We start from the raw sequence: 21,732 nt of genomic DNA, 5'->3' as shown, positions 1-21,732 counted from the left end.
GTACCATTGAAGTTTCCTCATATGCAGTCTCACATATGGAATTAGTAGAATGCAGGATGCCATGAACCTCAAAGCCTGCAGAATTTGTCTTGCAGATAACTGGGTTTTTGTTGCCATTTGTTTGAAATATGTTGTCAGCTGCCTTTGTTTGTCTGGCGTGAGGCAAGCTATCTGGGCAGTTGTATTCAAACTTGCACCCAGGAATGTAATTATTTGAGAGGGTACCAGTTGTGATTTATTTTCGTTTATGGTGTACCCTAGGCATGCTAGAAGCCTTTTTACAAATGCCAGATGTTGAAGAAGAGTGTCCTTGTCCTCTGCTTGAATGAGACAGTCGTCCAGATAAGGATAAATTTGAATGCTTCTTTGTCTGCAAAATGCAATTACTGGTGCCAGGCACTTTGTAAAGACCCTGGGCGCAGTAGATAAGCCAAAGGGCAGTGCAGAGAATTGGTAATGCAAAAAACCTGCTTGGAAACGGAGGTATCTTCTGCATGATTCCCTTATTGGGATATGCAGGTATGCCTCCTTTAAGTCTAGAGTTACTAACCAAGCATTCCTGCCTAGCATAGGCAGTAGCTGTTGTAAAGTCAGCATTTTGAATTTTGGAATGTCCAGGAACGTGTTCAAAATCAATAAGTCCAGTATTGGACACCATGAATTGTCTTTTCTGGGTACCAGGAAAAGTCTTGAATAAAAATCTTGTTCTTTTTCCTTTTCTGGTACCGGTTGAATAGCCCCCATATCCATGAGGGACATGACTTGTTTCTGGGCCTCTGCCCACTTGTTTTGTGGCAGATCTGGCCATCCGTTTGGAATTGGCAAAGTATAGAAATGAAATCTGTACCCCTGGGATACTATGTTTAATACCCACTTGTCCTGGGTAATTAACTGCCAATTTCTGAGCATGAAGTGCTAGTTTTCCCCCCAAGGGGCTGCCAAAAGATAAGTGCTTGGTGATGGTAGAGGAAAGTCATTGAGACTGCTTACTGTAGGGTTGTGCTTTCTTTCCTCCAGATTTGGAGGTGGAGGCACCCCATAGCTTTGACCTGTAAGAACCCTGTGATTGGTATCTGGAGCCTTTTGAGCACCTGGATTAGCCTTCAGTGGCTCTGTTGGACACAGGAAAGGACCAATTTTTAGCAGGCCAGTGTCTACTGAACCTGGGTGGCTGCACTTGCAAGAAATCTTTTACAGTTTGCATAGATTTAGCTTTGTCTTCTATTTTCTTTAAAACCTCTTCTGCCTTATTACCAGAGTATCATGCTGCAAAGGGGCATCCAACAATTTAGCTTTAACATGATCAGGCAGATTTTGCTCCTTGAGCCAGGCATGCCTTCTAATCACAGATCCAGTAACTGCAGCCCTGCAAGAGGCCTCCAAGGAATCAAAACCACATTGCAAAGTATGCTTTCCAACTTGTTCTACTGAATGCAATAATTCCTGTAATTCTTTATTTTCCACACAATCAGAAATCAACATAATTTTCTGTTTCAGTAGGCCCATGACATGCTATTGATATTTAAGCATATGAAATTGGCAGTTTAAGGCTCTGATTGCCAAGGTAGCAGACGTATAAACCTTCTTTCCCCATCTATCCAGCGCCCTGGAATCTCTGTCAGAGGGGGTTGGATTTTTGGTTGTAGAAGCCTTTACACCCTTGGGACCCTAAGAAATAGTCTCAGGATCAGCAGCAGGATTTTTGAATAGAAATTTATGTGAGTCATGAACCCTGTAATATCTGTCTGGCTTACTAGGAGCCAGAGGCAGGGAATCAGGAGCCATGCTTGATTCCGAAAACACATCATCAACAATGTCTAATACAGGAGGTATTACCAAAGGCCTATGCTGAGGAAGAAGAAGGAAATCCCTAAGCCTCTTTTTGAATCAGAGAAGTCCTGACTCTCCCAGTGAAAATGTTCCCTTAAAGTATGCAAAGTCTCTCCAAAAGAGTAATCCTCAGGAGGAGATGCAGATGGGATGGATTCCTCTGCATCAGAATCCTCATAGGGTGGAACAGAAAATTCCTGATCAGAAGAGGAATCAGAAGAAATAGAAACCTGATCTGAAGATTCATAATCAGTACCTTGCCTAGGCCTCTTAGCAGGGGGGGTTGGGAACCCCTGATCAAGGTAATTAAATCCTCAGCCATTTTGATCATCTGTTTTTTAGGCATAGGGGCCTGAACACGTGGCTGATGCGAAAGTTTTTTAGACATAGAAGATGTTTTTGACCTTGTTTTTGAGGCTGGTGTCAGTTTAATATAAAAATGTTGAGGCCTGAAAACACCCTCAGAAGCCGGTTCCTGCTCAACGGCTCCGGACCCATCCAAGGGAGAAACATCCGCGGGTTCAATACTCTGAGAATCTCGCGGCATACCAGACTCCGAATGGGTTTCGGTAGAGGCCTGCAACTTAAAAGTAGCGAGTATCAGGAGCTGCGGAAGCACCTCACTGAGTACCAGCGAACCGGCGACTGGCTTAGAAGCAAGCTTCGTCGTCAGTTTTGGACCTCGACGGTCTGTCTCTGTCTTTTTCTTTGTGTTTTTTGTGAACTCAGGTAGTCAGATTGCTAACCGACGACATTTCAGGATAATTAAATTTTGTACCAAAATATTTAGAAGCAAAAATATACCGACGCTTAATAGTGCGTTGGTAAATCTAGCACAAAACCGACAGCAAGGCATGTTGTGATCTGGGCCTATGCAAGGAATACAATACAAATGAAAATCCTTATGAGGAATTTGATTCCCACAAGTAATGCAATTAACTTTTACTGACATCGGTAAGGAGTAAGAAAAAGTTTCCCCAACGGAGTACTTAGCTTTAGTTTGAAGACTTCGGTTCTGAAACTCGAATATGAAAATTTCAGGCATCGGCCGATCGGCACTTGCGAACTGCTTCTGCTTCAGGCACCGTGCAGCAAGAAAGACTGAATAAAATGGCATTGGCTGCATGTTTTATACCCCTGACGACCTGATGTCATGGAAGAAAAGACAACAACCGACGCAGGACCCAAGACTTTGTTATTCAGGCCGACTGAGGGCAACCTGCTAGAAGATTACCCAAATGTAATGACTGCAACAATGAAACACGAATAACATCAGGGCAGGTCAGACAGTTTCTGGTTTGTCAGGAATAGGAGGCTTCTGAGTAGGAGGAGTCTGGGTAGCCTTAACAGGAGGGAGCCCTTTTACCACCCTTTTTACCTGTGGGGGGAGGGCAAGACTGTCTACGGACAAAAGCAGCCTTGTTGGGGTAATTCTTCTGAAACCTGGGAACAGGTGAAACAAGTCGAAAGGAGAATTTAAAATTTCATTTTAACATCATCTGGGAGGCTCTGAAAATGCAGCCAGCTAAACCACCTCAAGACAGCACCAGTGGATATCCTTCAAATCCTGTAAGGCCGTGCCCTTTTCTTGTAGGGACTTAAACAACTCTGCAGCAGCAGCACCACCAAACAAATGCTTATTATCCAAAGGAGCATCCATAAGTTTAGCCTTTATATCATCTGGCAAAGTCTGAAGTCTGAGCCAGGAATAACTCCTCAAAACAGATCCAAAAGAAGCAGCCCTAAATGAAGCACCAGCTGCTTCACAGCTGCATTTAATGGAATGGTGAGCTACTTGGGAGGCTGTCCCAAGCAAGGCAAGAGCAGAGGCCTTCCCCTCAGAATCAGAAAGATATGAAATAGCTTGACAAGCTTGAGAGAGGACAGCCAAGACATACCTGGTCATATGTGTCTGATAGTTCACAGCTCTAAAGGCCAGGGTAGCACAGGTATACACCATCTTACCCAGCCTCTCCATAGTTCTGTTGTTCTTATCAGAGGGAAGCAACTTAGATGAAGGCAATAATTTAGATGGCTTATCAGAAACCAATGACACTACAGAAGGGTCAGCAGAGGGACACGTATAAAGAAACTTGCAGTCATCAGGCACTTTATAAAACCTACCAAGTTTGTTGGGAGCAGAGGGTTGGGAACTGGGAGCCTGAAAAGCAGTGGAAAAAGCATCCAACAGAAGACCAAGGACAGACGGAACAGCAGAGAGCCTCGGAGACTCCATCTACAGAAGCTCATAGTACCTCTTCTGAACATCAAAACACCTGAGCAAAGTCCCATTTGAACAATTCCATCATTCTGGAAATAGTATCATCAAATAAAATCTCCTCAAAAGGAGAATCACAACTGATAGACTTTTCCTCCTCAGAACCATACTCTACTGGAGAAGGAATCTGAGAGGAATAGACAAGAGACTCATTATCAGAAAGCATGGCAAGGATGTGACTAATGAACAAAGCCACACTATCCTACTGCCTGTCACAATCTTGTGAAATGGAACCAACCATAGTGATATGCAGTTCCTTCATTTAAAAATGAGGCTTAACTTAAATTCAGCATTTTGAAACACTGATTTGCATTCTAATACACTATATTTTAATTCAAAGTACATGAAAATCAATGCAATAGTTTATGTTGTTCAATAGTTTTGACTGTGATAGTTAAAGCCTGTATTAACACATTGCCAATACTAATGTATATCAGTAATTGCATGCAATAGATTTGTACCTATTTGCACTAAAAAAATATTTTCTTTTTAATTCTACAATCTATTACTTGCTTCAGTTTACATCAACAGAAGACAACAGTAAACATTAAGTCCTTTCCCTGTCCTTGTGTGTTTGTTTGGGTCATAAACAGGAATGTTACAGAACCTCTATGGCAATAAACCTATTCAATAAAACAAACACAATAAGTAACATATATTTTGTTCATTGCCCATCACATTAATATACAGTGTAAAATTAGAAATAAAATTTGCAAAACTATGCTACAGTGTAAAAAGATGTGTTTATAGTAATTTAGTTAACATTATTACTGTTAAGTGCTATTAATTGCATTTGGTTTGTCTTCCTTTCTTTGTAATTATACATACATTAAATTCAGTTCAAATAAAAGCACTCAAATCCAATCCACATTGTGAGAGGATAACTAAAATATAACAAACAAAATGTTAAGCAAACGTTAACTATATATTTTTTTAGTTTACGACTGCAGTGGTACTACAGTTCTTTCCCAAATTTAAGGACAGTTGCTCCATACAATGCTCCAGCAAAGCGCTAATATCAATTGGTACTCTCAATCCACAGGCTCCACACCAAATTTGAGCTCATTTTAGACTCTAGTAAATCTGTCCCAGGGATTCATTAACAGCCCAAGCAATAACAGTGCAGCTCACACTAAAAAGGGCCTGTTCACACAATGTCCTCTTTTGCAATTTATAGGCACACTAGCCTTAATGAAGAAAGACCTCATTATCAGCTAATTTGCATTTCACTGAATCACAGTTAGTTATCGCGAAGTGCAGATCAGCATTTCTCATAGTAGCTAACTGCAGCTGCAAATTCACGTAAGCACAGGCATCTCTCCCACCTCAGTCACTCTCCCACACAGACATGACAAACATCACACACTCCATGCCTGTCGCTGTTGTCAGAACATCCACAATCTCTCCTTTTCCCCTGCCACATAATTCAGGAATGATTATTCAAGTTTCACACTTCATATCCTTCAGTAAATGTACTTCAGGCCAAAAGCTTATGAGGCTGAACAGTATTCCTAATGCTGTCCATCCCTTGTACATGATGACGTTACAGGTATTGTTACATATATACTTAGGCGCATGGGCATTATACAAACATCTGCTGTACTAATGCATCAATTACTGCAGCAGACTAATGCAAGAGTTTCTCATGTAAAGGGAGCACAATTCAAATCACCTTCGCCATATGCATTTCAGTATTAAGTTTTTAATTATATTTTTTAAAAGAAATCCCTGGTGTCTAGTGCTTCCCCTACCCCTAACTCCCATTTTGTTTACGTGTTGCTTCACGAGACATTCAAGTTATCCCTGGTATCTAGCATTTCCCTCCTATCCCTATACTGTTAATTTCCATTAAGGCCTAGAAATAAGAATTATCCCTGATGTCCAGTGTCCTTCCCACTTCTCAATCCCCATTCTAACTGACACTTAAGCACAACTTTTAAAAATTAACCCTGGTGACTGGCCCCGCCAAACACTTCTCTGTGCATTAGCCTAGGGGTGAGGTGAAGTGTGAGAGCTACCACAGACTCCCCCCACATACACACACACATACCCACACAGACAGGAAATAGCTCCCTCCCCACCCAATGGCATTCACTCAAACACTACGCATTCACCCATACGGGCGCGCGCGCGCGCACACACACACACACACACACACACACACACACACACACACACACACACACACACACAAAACCTATCCCCTTGCATTCACTTCCTAACCATACCTTAACTCTAAACTCTCCAGTATTTACCTCCATTGAGATCGCTAATTAGCATATACCTCCACCCTGGACTGCCACATTAGCATCTAGAATGGCTGTGGAGACAGCCCAATGGGCTGCTACATGTCTTTGTGCAAAAGCACTATGTTATGGCTGCCTCTGAATAGAAAAAAGTCTACCAGAAGGTGTACACACCATAAGCTTTATGAATTCAGATCTGGGTTTAAATCTTAAAGCAGGCATCACTGTTTATTTTCTTTGTTTGTTTACAAGTGCAGTGGGATGACCACAAATTCCTTGTTTAAGGCATAAATGACACAGAAAACATAATGGGTGGGATTCACTGTCAAAAAGGGTATAGCAAAGTAATAATTAGCAAGTATCAGAAGGAAGCAAGGATTCAAAGACAATGCAAAATCCTCTGTCTTCTTTAACATGAGTCACCCCAAGAAGGGATGCTCTGTCTTCTTTAACATGAGTCACCCCAAGAAGGGAACCCCTGAATGTATCCCAGTTAACATGCGCAGCACCCAAAAACAGTACTGATCATTCTATGTCAAGAAGTACAGACAAAACATTAAGTAGAGAGACAGAACAGAAGTATCACAGGTGTGGTCACAAGAAAATCCTTGATGGCGGTATTCAACAACAGCCATCCGTCAACTAGACTCATGATAAGCCATATTACAGTCATGTTTCCTATCAAGATCAGTTCACAACAAAATGTCTGCCTCGTTCTTGTAATGAAATAATAGATGATTCCTACTTTTTGTAAAGTCAGTCATTGCCTTGCTCGATTATGCTTCAGTACAGATAGGTCAATTATGATGAAATGATCTTCCAAACATGTGGAAACATCCATTTGCTTCCAGCAAAAAATACACTGGGGCTCTATTCCCCAGATACTATGCTAGTTTTAACTCTTAACTGATTTTGTGGCATAGCTTCCCCTGAAACAATCCAGTCAGGCACCCATAATCTATAAATGTCTGTCTTGTCTTTTACGCTGACATCACTACTGTGGAAATGGGTAATGTAATTCATGCGCACTGCTCCTAGCTTTAGATATGACAACACATGTTCAGAATAAGTGAGCTTGTTGTCTGCCCATTTACCACTCCTCGCACAAGGGACACAACATTAAACTAGAGCTGTAAACTTTAAATTGTACTACTGCTTGTATGTACCTCCACAGATGAAGAATGTTCAAACCACAGTTGAAAATCTGTGATAATAGATTAAAAAAATAGCTGATCTAAGTATGTTCACCACTGTACAGTGTAAACACTGCTGCAACTGTATTACTTGCATGCACCCTAACACAACAGCAAACTCTGAAAAAATACTAGAAATCATTGGGTAGCCCTGATCTCTAATGGGTACAAAGCACCTTTCAAATTGCCTTTTTGAATAATCAGCAAGAGTGTATCACCCTGAATGCCTTGCATGGGCCCTTAGCATATAAATTACTACCTCCACATCAGAGGTGGGCACGCTGCACCCTCTCCTGATTGACCAGAAATGGCAACTAAGTATTACTAAGCATGTGAATTTAGAGAATGGCCTACAACAGATGTAGAGTTACTCTACAAACAATCACACTAGTAAACTTACTGTGAGAATAACTCCCAAATCATAACTAGGTCTTGAGTGTTACTTCCCAAGTACTGCAGTTCTAAAAGAAAAAATGCTAGCTGCCTGCACAGCATCATTGGGCAGTGGTTTCTGACACAATTTTGATAGAACCTATCTGGTAAAAGTTAAGCACACATCATTACTTGCTCTGGCTTCAATCTGCATCTGCTTCTTCACTTAATATCACTTAATAGAATGTCACACTTTGGGTTTTGCATCTTGGCAAGTGTGCCGTGTGCCAAGGTGTTCTATGGACCAACTAAATTTAATCCTAAACTCCAGTCTAAGCAGTCTGGCAAACCAGAACCAAACTCGAGTCCATGTACACTTTTGCCATTTTGCTCAATGGGAAAGCTCTGAACTTGCCTCACACCTGCCCGAGTGGCATGACATTCTGCTGATGATAAAACAAAGGTCTACTCTCCCACGGTTACAACAACAAGCAAAGCTTCCTTATTCTGACAACAAGACTGCTCATTTCACAGTCAATGAGCCACAAAGCAGTTATTATTTCAACAGAATAAACTTACAAGACTTATGGAAAGAAGCATTCTTACCCCAAACAAGATATACCTCCACATTCTTAACCCACTTGTAGCTGTGCTGTACTTAAATGATACTAAGCAAATTGCACAATTTCATTTCCTTCTCTCTTTCAGGTGGCATCACTGCCTTAGTCAGAAGTTTGCATTTCTATTGCCATTCATATTTCTTTGCTCACACTTTGATTTGTCAACTAGCTATTTTTAGCCTTTACTTCATATCAATCTTTAGCATATCCTCTGTTTCTATTTTTATGCTAATCTCCAGCAAGCAACAAAGCTTTGTGACTGACTGGTCCAAGCTCTAGAATGAGTTGCCTGATTACACTGGATCTTCACAAAGCTCTAATATGTCAGTACATGAACTGTCAACAAGTATGTGTCAACAATGAAACATCTGTACCCAACTGCTCATGGTTGTTAATTTTGCCAATATTATGATCTGTCCACTCTGCTATATGAGTTCGACTGCATGTTTTGGGGTCTAAACTCACTTAGACTACGATCAATACATCTAAAACCATTTAATCTAAAGCAAATAAAACAAAAAAAAAAACAAAAAACTGAAAAAAAAAAAATAAATAAATCAGAGTTTTTTGTAGGGGGTAAGACTACTTGCACACCCCACACTCCCTGCTAACTATATATTTCAACTCTAAGACAGCACAAAAGTGGGGAAAACAGCAAACTCCCATAACCCACTATGAGCAATCACATAAAGACCACCCATATCACAGCAAACCTTTACCTGTGTAAGTTAGTCTAACACGATTCAAAAAATAAATATTGATATAATGCTTAACATCTATAATTAGACCAAATTAATTTAGAATGGAATCTTTTTTCTTTGTTCATAGTCACAACTCAAAAGGGCCGTCATAGGATCACTGAAAAGGGTTCCTATCAGAAGAGTGAACGCTTAAAATAGCGAATGCTTTTTTATCAAACTTTAAAATGCGAAACCTGAAAATGTCGAAGGCATGGAATATCGATTTTTTTCCCAGGGAAAAAAAAAATTTGCTGGACCATTCTCCGGACTTTGCTGTTTTCTCCACTGTGGTGCGATCTCGGAGTTGGTATATTTAAGTTAGGGGGGTGAAGCCCTCCACTTTATTTTGCCTGTACATTTTTTTTTTGGATCAGCGATTTATTTTCCATGGGAACAAAATTCACTGATCTGTTCCTTTGACATTTTAAGGTTTCGCATTTTTAAGTTCGATAGATATAAACCCCTCTGAATATGCACAGTTGGCAAATTATAAAAAAAAAAAAATCAAACAAAAGTAAATATAGTTCAACAACAACATCCCACTACAGACTGTGTAATGGTAACAACATAACTAATATTGTACACCTTTCAAGTATCCAGACTTTTGCCTCATATTTTTGGTCTGTCACTTGTAAAACTGGTGATTTTCTAACAAATCATCATGGATTGCAATCACTAAATAATGACAGGCATTTGAGTTTCAGACTTTATATCCTTCAGAAAATGCATGCTGATGTAAACCCTGTTATTCCATCAACTTTCTGTAGAGATAGGAACGATATTTAAAATGTGTCCCTAATTTGGGGTTTTTGACCCCCCCCCCCCCATTATTTTTGCCTTTGTCCCTGATTCTAGTGCTATATAGCAACTGAAACTGATGTTGGCATCCTTCTGGAGTTGCAATGACACGGCTGAAGGTTTAAACTTCTTCTCAAAGCTGAATTCCTTAGTGCAAGGAAAACATATGCACTTTTGAGTGGTTTCTGTCTAGGATAATGAAATTACTACTTTAATTCAACATCATTGTGTCAGTTGCAGGCACATTTAAAATTAAAATAATGTAGTGCCACATTATAAATTCATAAGAAGGCAATGAAGCATGTTGTTTATAACATGCTTACACCTTCACCTTCTCATTTAGATAAATTATACATAAATAAACATCCCATGAGGTAGTTAAATCCCATTAGTAAATTACCCTGACTCACGAGAAAAATGCACACATCTGACTGGCCACTGAATTTTCAGCCATTAGTAAATGTTTCTGTAATGTTCACTGAAACAGTCAGAGACCAAGAGGCTCACACAGGTTTGAGTTATTCAATTCCTGTACTTTTTGTCAACTTATAGCAATTCTATACTGCCTAGAGCATTTTTAAATGTTGTGTGTCCAAGTATATACACTACCAAAATGAATCATGGTTAAAAACTGCATTCCCTCTTTAGTACATATAACCTTACTCAGTAATTTAAACTCAAACCTTCCTCTGCTGTTCACATCAAGAAGTGTCTCAATAAAGTTAGCATTTCCACATCTACAGAACAGACCCTCTATGTTTGGTAACATAGACCAAGTATGGGGCATGTTTATAAACCAAAACTCAATGCACTTGTATGAAATAATGGGTCAGCAACACCCAGAGATTCTACCATATGCATATAAATCTGGTTTAACTGAAATAAACAATACATATAAAGTCTGTTCTACTTTTGTTTTTGTTTCTGTTTGTAGTCATACAAAAAAATTAAATGGCAGAAAATGTTTGCAAAACTCATGTACATCACTGTACATTTTTTACCTCAGTTTTAATAAAATAAAGACAGAAAAAAACACTTGATAATGTTATAAAAAGTAAAAGGAGTAGGAGTGTGCTGTGATGAATTGCTACTGCAGTAACCTGAAACCATCAGAGAGGCATTTAGGTACGTAACAGATGGGCTTACAGGACGCTGCTGGGTAAAGATATGCTGCAGCACTGACTCAGGCTTAGAAAAACAGCACTACAGCCTGTAGGGTTCAACAAAATGCCTGTATGTTGCCACTCGATCTCCCAACTCAGAAGAAAACTCTTCAGGAAAAATGGGTAAATCACAAAATATAAATAAATAAATATATATATATATATATATATATATATATATATATATGTATATATACACAAACACACACATATATATATATATATATATATATATGTATATATATATATATATATATATATATATACATACATACATATATATATATATATATATATATATATATATATATATATATATATATATATATATATATACATACATATATATATATATATATATATATATATATATATATATATATATATATGTGTGTGTGTAAAATAAGCTCAAATGCATATGCCCAACTTTAAAGCATACACACTTCCCAAAGGCAAAACTCCCTGCCCAGAAGCATTTGATGGAAGGACTGTCTAACCACTTTGACGCTACAATCTTATCAAAAAATTAAGGTCGGGGGCGTGGCCAAGATGCCTAAGTGTTAGCAGCACTACTCTGATGCTCTGTCTCTAAAGATTGTTTCTGTCAGGATTTTTAGGTTCTAACCTAAATAATTTTGAAAATTTTCGCCACGAGTTATACTTCTTGGTATTGTGGACCATCTACAAAGAAGAAATTAAACTTTCAGAGTTTGTAGCAAAAAATTCCCTGTCAGAAGTACTGTAGCTCTGTACAACTGGACAAAGCTATGAGTCACACAAGAGCCTCTCCTCAGGACAGTTCCATGAAAAAGGAACTTCACACAATAATTTCCAGCATCCAGGATCTCTAAGTGAAGATGGATAATTTAGAAAAGATTATGGAGAACATGAAAAAGGAAAGTAAGAAACAAACAGAAGACCTGAAGGAAATTATAACCAAACATTCAGAACAAATAGCAGACATAGAGGAACTGTAAATGACATTGATGGGAGACAAATGGAAAGTGACACCCACACTGATTTCCTCCTAAAAAAGAATAATCATTTACTTGAGAAAGCCGAAGGCCTGGAGTCCAGATCAAGAAGGAACAATGTCAGAATATAGGGGGTACCCGAGAAGATGGAAGGAAATAACATGGTGCAGTTTTTAAATGAATGGCTGCCCAAAATGTTAAGCCTTTCTGAGTCTCTCTCATTTGAGATCGAGAGAGCCCACAGGTCTTTATCCAGCACATCTACTTCTAAAAACCCTAATGCAGTGAGATCTATTATAGTTACATTCTTATCCACACAGGACAAGGACTTAGTATTAAGAACAGCTTGGGGTCGGGAAATCCAATACAACTTGAGGGGAAAAATATAAGGTTTGATAATGACTATACCTCCACTACAATAACAAAAAGGAAAGAATGTTGTCCCTCGCATCAAAAGCTTGAAGAAAGTTGATATAAAAGCTCAGATCTTGTTCCCTGCAAGAATTAAAATTACTCTCTCAGATGGACAAAAAATATTCAACAAACTCGAAGAAGCAGCAAAGTTTGTCAGAAAGAATAAAGTGTTGGATAAATTAGAAGATATGTACATTTCATTACATAGTCTGAAAAGACAAGCTATCAATGGTAATTCATTCACAAATGATAAAAATACCAAGAAAAAACTGAAAGGAAAGTAAATGTTTTTTTTTTTTACTGTCACTTGTAACCTTACTCATCTGACAGAATTTATCCAAATACTATGAACCCAAATGAACAAATACTAACTTAAAGGTAAAAAAGCTTCTTCTATTACATATATTATATATTTATATACATACACATATATATATAGATATATATATATATATATATATATATATATACATATATATATATATATATATATATATGTATATATATAAAGCCTTATATAAAAACAAGCAGTTCAGTCATGATCTAGTTGCTGATTGTTGGAGTGGCACCTTGTATAAATACTGTCACTAGTGTATTGTCAACAGCTTGTGTATTTTATATGTGCCCTTATGCACATTAAAATATATATAATACCAAGCTATTAACATCTTAGAGGCACTAGATCCTTTTAGTAAAACTGCTGATAGAAGGTGAAAGTAATAATGTATTTTTTTTTTTAACTTGATAGTGTTGTACACTGGGAAATACATGGGGGAGGGGACAGTGTAAATACATTTGCCAAGTTTACTCTGACTTGTTATTTATTATAATAGGATGGTAATGGGAGTAATAATGTGTATAAACTGATATTTTATACTTATAACCAAGTATATGTGTTTTAAAACATATTGCCTTATTTACTGTATCCATTAACAGGGTAAGCATTGTCAGTTCTGATATTTCACAAGTCCCTGATATAACAGTTTCTTTTCTATCTTCATCCTAATGATTGTGCATGTTTCGTTTCCTTTTCCCTCCATAAACAGATGTAAATCTTGCTAACTGTGTCCTCGAGATGATTTTCTTGCTAGAATGCAAAAAGCTTCACCTATTTAGTGTCTCAAGTGCAGTATAGCTGTTTTTTTCACTCATAGCAGCTTCCCAGATGATTTACTTCATGAAAACAGGAAATATACGACCTCTGAACTTTTGTCATCATCGCGCAATGTTCTGTGACGAAAAAGACATCAGATTTCGGCTGCTGGACTCTAAAACAAACTATATCAGCTTTTCTACACTGTAGAGATGTAATCCTAGCTGAATACTCAAAAAAGGCTAAAAAAACACACTATGCACAAATGATGGACTATTAGTGTCACGGTTATATAGGATATTGCAAATGGATTTGCCAGCTCCAGATGAGTCCCTATGGAACTATGCAGAAAAAATTAATAAATCTAGCTTTTCTGAAAAAGAGAAATGAGTAATACTTAAATCAGTAAGTAAAACTACATCTCCCTTTTGGAAAATTTTAAACATGGAAATTTATTCATACAAGTTTTTTCACACCCCAAAAAATGGCATTAATATCAGGTAATGAGACATCATTATGTTGGAGATGTGAAGAAGCAGAATATGCAGACTGGGTACATATGTTTATAAATTGTAACACTGTAATTCCCTTTTGGTTGAAATTCAAATCCTTTACTAAAGCATTGTGGTCGGATAAATGTGAAGTCACTGATTCATTGTTATTATTTAATGCTCCGATTCCAGTGTATGTTCCAAGTACACAAGTGCACCTCCTCTGATCCCTCCTTGCAATAGCAAGAAAAAAACATTACCTCAAACTGGAAAAGTAAGAAAATTGCACCTTTTGTGGAATTTATATCACTGGCCAATACAGTTTGTAATAGAAAATTAATGACTGTGACTTTAAGAACTACAAGAATGACACCTAAAAAACTAGCTTAGTTAAAACTTAAAAAATTGTTAGATAAAATGTGAATGTATTGACAAAGTTACTTCTATTATGGACATTGTATATAGATTTTTTATATTGTTTAACATTTTTGATGCATTTGTATTTATAAAAACTCAATAAAAATTATGTGAAAAAAAATTAAGGTCACTATGTCATGTAGTGTCCATCCTGTAATTCAGTAACATAAACACTTTCTCTGCAGCTTACATCTGAATACACAAGGTGGGCCCCTGCAGTTCTCACACCATCTCTGCTGCTACTGTGTGTCTGGTTTTGGGCCAGGTAGGGGTGTGAATGGTAGGTGTGTTTTGAGAATGCATCAATATGGACACAATGTGCAATCATATCCGATTTGAAACTTCCAGCTAATCACCTCCAAGTCACCCTTTCTGTCTGTGTACCCCAGAATGGATGGGGTAGAGCACACTGTGGTGACACATGTATACTACCCTTAAAACAGCCGTAACTGGCTCATCTAGCCCCAAGTGCTGCACATCAATTGGGCACCCTACAACTCTTCCCTGATCTGGCCTGCCTCTCTACTAAGCAGCACCACGTCAAAACTCCTCCCAACTCTTAAGTTGCGGAACAAAAAAAAAACTCTTCTACTTTTAAAATGTTTATCAAGCCACTTGCTACAACTTACACCACAGAAAACTTTGAAGTGTTTCAGTCCTAACAGCAGAAGCAAAAGAAAAGCAGCATCAGAGATTAACTTCTATACTGCCATTCAGAAATGCCGGTACAGAAATCCATTCAGAAATGCTAAAGAAATGAATGGTGGTACTGCACCTTCACCTGACTGGTATCTGCCAATCTCACCCCCTAACACCTTTTGCCTGGGATGGCTACTATTTTCATTCCACCCAAGCCAATGTTTCTGTCACTTAATGTCCAGCACACACCACAGGAATGCAATGGCTGCAAAGTCATGCTCTTGTAAGCCAGAAATCTGATGCATGTCCAATGTCAAGTTTATCTGCAGGCAAGCCAGACACTCCCCTGCCTGACTGTCAACCTACCGTTATACAGCCTGTAATGACTTGTACATTAAATATCACCATAAGACTTATCAAGGTTCTGCTCAAAATGTTCAAGGTTAGAGCATGTAACCCATATTTTGGAAGGTGGAGGATTCCTTCAATAAGGGCACTTAGTGAATTTAACAGTTCTTGAAGAATGTGACAATACAGTTCCTAACTTGCTTTCTACCAGATCTATACAATCTATTTTAAACAGATAAGGATAGAATCAGCCAATCTAATTTTCATCTGAGTTTGAGTGTTAAAAGTAAAGCTGAGTGAGATGACCATACCTACATCTTTGTGCAGTTACAGAATAACTGGAGTGATAATATAAACAATACTGTATTTTCTGACTTGAATTTTCAATGTACAAAATTACGCTTTTAGTATTAAATATCATATCAAAGGTGCAAGTTCATTATTTTGTTAATCTCAAAATTTACTGTAAACTTGCTGTTGTTGGAAGACTGTTATACATTCACAGAGTCATAGATATTGCAAGGCCACTGAGACTCATGAACATTCTCACCTTGCCAGTACCCCCCCCCCTTCAAGCAGTACCTCCTTTCTCCAGAACAGCCACAGTGGACAATCCTGGAGTAAATTTGCGCATACCCATCCAGTCATCTGATTTAATACTAACAATAATTGACAATAATAAGGCTGCTGTTTGCTCCATCTCCCTATCAGAAGTGCAAGAACCAATACTGTGAGTCCCAACACTCTGGAAATTAAATTAAGATTCCTGGAAATAACAGTTAATGCTGAAACTCAGTGCAATACCTCTAAAGCATCTTTCCAGGAAGGCCACCCTCCAACATGGGAGACTGTGCCCCCCAGGCCTGTGCTGCTTATACATAACTCCAAGATTGCTGTACCCCAAAGAAGGGGAAAATACTCTGAGATTCAGCATTTTTACAGTTAGTACATATTAACCTTCACTGCCCTTAAATGCTTTCTTGTCCAAGACTTGCAGTTATTCTCTTTGCACTGCCAGTGGGCACCATTTGCTCCACTAATGCCAGATTCATCATAGGGCAGTAAGCCAAGCCAGGAAACTCTAACATGCAACTCACCACAACCCAATTTAACTTACTGTAAGTTTGGTGACATCAAAGTTAGTTACAGTATTTAGGGGATAGGGTATGGGATTTTACCTGCTACGTAAAACATCAACAGATTGTCTGCTTAGTCTCACAAGCCTAACCAAATGGGCATTGAGAAGTTGGGAATTAATGGAATACAATATCGACCATTAATAAAACTTAAGTGTGTTGCTATTAGCAAATGTAATAGTTTATACTGTATCTTTTTATAATAAAGTTATCCTGTGGAGATTAAACAATGAGGGAGATAAAAGCCAAGCCCCATGGGATTCCACTTGCAATACCAGTCCAGCAAGACTTGAACCTAAAACTTTCTGCCTTCTATCCAAACAACACATGCCAATCCAACAGCACTATTTTATTACATTCACAGAAAACACCAATGAGTGTATCAAGGTGTGCTGTACTAATTGCCTCAATAAAGGTAACATGCCATACATACTTTAGAAGAAAAAAATATTTTCATTGTAGACATAAGGTAGAATCTTTCAAAAACTGTATTTGTGGATATCCATAAAATTCTGCTGTACAAATGTATTCCAGTTGTACACAGTATTACTTTGTATAATAGTTTAAAAGCTGTTAAGACTTAAATAGAAAATGCTTCTTTCTGTCTTTCCTTCCTCTCTTTATTCTTGAAAATTAAGATAATTACTTTAGACATCACAAAACAATTAACCCATTTTACTAGATCATACGATGATGATGAGCAGAAGAGCTTAAGTTCCATTCGTATGAAAACAAAGATAAATTCCTTGAAATAACAGATGCTTCCCCTTCAGCAACACTCAAAAAGACTCATTTAAACATTCTTGTACTGATTTGTGTTTTGCTTAAGTACAGGTAGACAGTACCTACTACTTGTTTAATTTCCTTATTATCAGTGGTCAGTTCATCCTGACATTAATGTGACCCGAGAGTTGTTTCTATTTTCCTTTAAGGAGCCACCATAGTTAAAAAAGGTTACTATTACTCTTCATCATCATCATCGTCATCACCATCATTGTTTCGTTCATTTATGGTACCTTTAAATCTTGAAACCAGCTTTAATTTTGTTCTTCTAAATGACAGATGAGTTAGGAGTAACCTACACCAAATACTACAATGTATCCAATTTCTAGGATGTGTAAACTTTGCAGACATAAAGAAATAAAACATATCATTTACCCAATATGTGGTGTCCTGCTTCAGTTTAACTCTGAAAATGCCACTTACTAGGAGAATGACTACAGTACAACTGGGTATCCTGCACATATTGTTACACTTACAAGGTCCCAAGACAGGCCGAGTAAATGCTGGTGAATGTGGAAGTCAACTGCAAAAGAGTAGCTGCAAAAGTTACACAGTCCTTGTTATGAACCAAAGGGCATCTTTTCTCGAAATGTACTTCTGTCTTTATTTTTAATTTGTGATGCTCAAGACACTGATTTCCATACTTACATTTGTAATAATACTAAGCATTTCAAGAAGTAGCTCTATAATTTGTTTCAATTTAATGACACATTATATGCCCACAAGAAAAAGGTCAACTTAATTACATCTAGATTAAAGGAAAAATGGAAGGCAAAAATGCTTAAAATGGTGCACCACATCAAGTAATATTAAGACAGAAAATAGTTTTTTTTCTGCATATGTAAACATAAACAAAGAGGGTAATCTATCCATCTATTGAGATTCTGAGACACTTGTCCTGATGACGTTCATTGTACTGGCATACTGGGTAGGACAGAACAGGCTTCCTTTGAGCAACAGTCTTCCTGGAGGATGGCAAGGCATTCCAAAGTCAGCTGAGAGAGATCCATCCAGAATATCTTGGGTCTGCTACATGGCCACCTCACAGTGGGCTGTACCTGGTACCCTTCTCGTGGGCAGTGTCCTCTTCAGGTACCCACAACCTCAACTGGGTCCTCTCAGTCCTGAGGAGCAGTGGCCTTATTCCAACATTCTCCCTGATTGCTGAGCTTCTGACTTGTCATGGAGAGTTAGCCCAGTAAGCCCCCCAAAAAAGCTCAATTCCAAAGCCCACAGCTGTGATCTCACCCTTTCAGTCACTATTCAAAGTTTGTGACATAAGTGAGGATGGAACACATTGACTGGTAAGATCTATGTCCTATCACTCAGCTCCCACTTTGCTACCACAGTCCAGTGCAATGCCTGCAGTACTGCTGCATTTGGCCACTGGTTCATCTCCCATTTCATTCTTCTCTCACACATGAGCAGAACCCAAAGGCCACTAATCAGTTGCTCCACAAGAAGTAGTTGAGCCCTCCTTACCTAGTGAGAGCAATCCACTCTTCTCCTGGGACAGCGGTAACCTTAGTGCTGACCCTCATCCCAACTGTTTCATACTCAGCAGTGATGCACACCACACTGCATAATGGAGCTTACTACAACTGTTATGCTCACACTGTAGATACCAAACAGAGTGTGTCTTGATATTCTACCCAATAAATTCTTGAACAAGAGGAGATAACTATGCAAACTGGACACAGAATTAAAAATGACAAGACCTGACATTTCGTTTGGGCTACTTAGAAAATAAAAGAAATATAAATGCCAAAAGTCTGAAATCCTATTTCTTAATTTTTTCACTTCCTAAATCTGAGAAATAATATATATGAATCAATGAATATGAGTAGTGTTTTCAAAAGGGCAGATATTATTTTATGGATGATGATAATCTGCATCATTTATTTGACAGTATCACAGGTATGAATGGCCCATATAACATTACTACCTTAAAAGGAAAGAAAACAAAACTCCATGGCATACTCACCTGAAGCATATCCAATCATGAACAGAAAATATACCAACAAAAATCGAATGAGGTCTTTCATCAAGATCTGTAAATAAAGAAAAAATACCATCAGTATCTGGCTGTACAGCTTCAAACACCTTATTCACTTCTGCTTGTGACTCAGTACTCCTCTAAATACCTCCACAATCACATTATTTATAAAAAAAAAATGAAATCTGTCCAAAGTTTCTGAGGTTGAGATGAAGCTTTAAGTACCCTAAGCACAGGCAAATATTGTCTGTTTCAAGTGATAAACGTGACACCTTAACTGCATTCTTGGTTTAATTTCTCCAAGTCTTTTGGGTTTCTAATACCATGATGGGAAAGGACCCCAGTTCCCAAGTCAAAGTATGACTAAGGTTCGTGAGATTAATATTGTTTCAGTCTTTGATGTTAGCCAAACGTGCCCTGTGCAGCACCCATAAAATACCCAAAACTGACTCCTCCTGCAATTCATGCTAAGTTACATGTATTGGTAGTATATGTAAATATGACTGTAAATTATTTTTAAGAGACCCGTTGCTCCTACTACTATTGGAACTGTTTAGGTATCCTTCTTCACATTACCCTAGGTTTTGCCTGTAAATCCTAGCATTTTATGAATTTGTGTCTCTGTACATAAGACAATGTAATCAAAGGATGTAGCAATTTCATTGATCAGTGCTACTTTTGTCTTTACTATTGGTAATGGGTAATCCCATGTGATGTAAACATCATCATTCTCTATAACACGTTGTGGCTCATGTTTCCAATGCATCTCAGCTACTTCAGTATTGTAATGTTTGCACAACCCCCAATGCAACAGTCTTGTCTCATTATTATGCCTTTCAGTATATAGGCCCTCTGCCATTAGTGTATCACACTCAGCAACAAGATGTGAGACTGTTTCCAGTTCTGTTTTACATAATTTGCATTTGTCTGCTTCTCCCACATGTTCAATGGACTTTTTAAACCAACTTGTATGTAGTCCACTATCCTGGGCTGCCAATATTAACTTTTCATCTTTTGATTTAAATTCACCTCTCCTTAACAATTTCCACATAGAATCCCGATTAACATAATATTGTTGCTGGAGTTTTCTGCACTTGCAACTATATTGATACCTTTTCCACATTTCTTGCCTTCTCATCTGATCTTTCTCCTTATATTCTTTCTTTTGTTTTTTGGCACATTCAGTTGCTGCCTGATTTTTGTCTGCTTCTGGTTTGATTTCCATTCCTGCCTCATGCCAATATGCTTCTGCTAGACTAAGAAGGGAAGTCATCTTAGACTTGTTCTCCTCATGTTTTAAAACTTTTACTATGCTTGGGTCTGGTGAGGTCAGCAGATATGTATGTAGTATACAACTGCAAATCTATACATGTAATCAATTTACATGAGGCCCATACCTCCTAAAGAACCAGAAATATATAATATTGGTATATAGTGATTTTTATATATCATTTCATAAGCATGAAGCATTTTTTTTTGGTTTTCTCTAGCAAATCGTTTTTTAATAGCTTGGACTTTGTTCAGGGCTGTTTTCAGTACTAATTTTAGTTTTCTAAAATGTTTCTTACTGAGTTTTGTTCGCATTTGTTCATGTTTTACTGTCAATCATTCATCAGTTCTCAAATATTGATATACTCCCTCCTGCTCAAGTTCCTTTATATAATATTCGTGTCCCAGACTGATATTTCCTTGGTGCTGCAGCTTTCCCGCTTTAAAGGTTGCTTTTGCACATTTATCAAGACCAAATGACAGTCTTATATCATCTGAAAAAGTTTTGACCACTTGCAGTTGTGTGGTTTTAGTCCCTCATCTGATGAGCTATACAGTTTTAAATCATCCTCTGGGGGCCAAATTGTAACCATGACCTAATCTGTTAAGTAAGGCCAAGATAAAAAAGCAACAGTGGAATACCCCCCCCCCCCCGAATTTTTATCGCTGGGATAATAATTTGTCATTTATTGTGACATAGTTCCAAAGTGATTTGTACTGTTTCATGGTCACTGTAATGTAACTGATCAGTATAGGATAAATGTAATGTAATTGATCAATATAGGATGTATCTTACACATCTGTAAGCACTCCTTTATCCAGATGTATGGGATGCTGTAAAATGCTTTTTTTGTAATCTATCCATGCCATACTTAGATTCTTCCGCTTTTTACAGTTCTCCATTATGACTTTAACAACATATGATCCTTTGT

The 21,732-nt window shown here is 37.9% G+C and overlaps 1 protein-coding gene across 1 annotated transcript in view; it reads right to left on the bottom strand.

Moving 5' to 3' along the window:
* The window catches only part of TRPV4 (transient receptor potential cation channel subfamily V member 4), a 1,138,869-nt gene that overhangs the window by 43,964 nt on the left and 1,073,173 nt on the right, over window positions 1-21,732 (bottom strand). The window contains exon 12 of the mRNA XM_044068503.1: window positions 19,520-19,586. Within this exon, the coding sequence (XP_043924438.1) occupies window positions 19,520-19,586 (67 nt within the window). The remainder of the gene's footprint in view (window positions 1-19,519; window positions 19,587-21,732) is intronic.

The sequence above is a fragment of the Protopterus annectens genome, chromosome 4.part0 (assembly GCF_019279795.1).
Source record: "Protopterus annectens isolate FY-2018-M chromosome 4.part0, PAN1.0, whole genome shotgun sequence".
NCBI classification, from domain to species: Eukaryota; Metazoa; Chordata; order Ceratodontiformes; family Protopteridae; genus Protopterus; species Protopterus annectens.
Note: the sequence above shows the minus strand (reverse complement) of the source record. Positions and strands in the feature narration are given on the sequence as shown.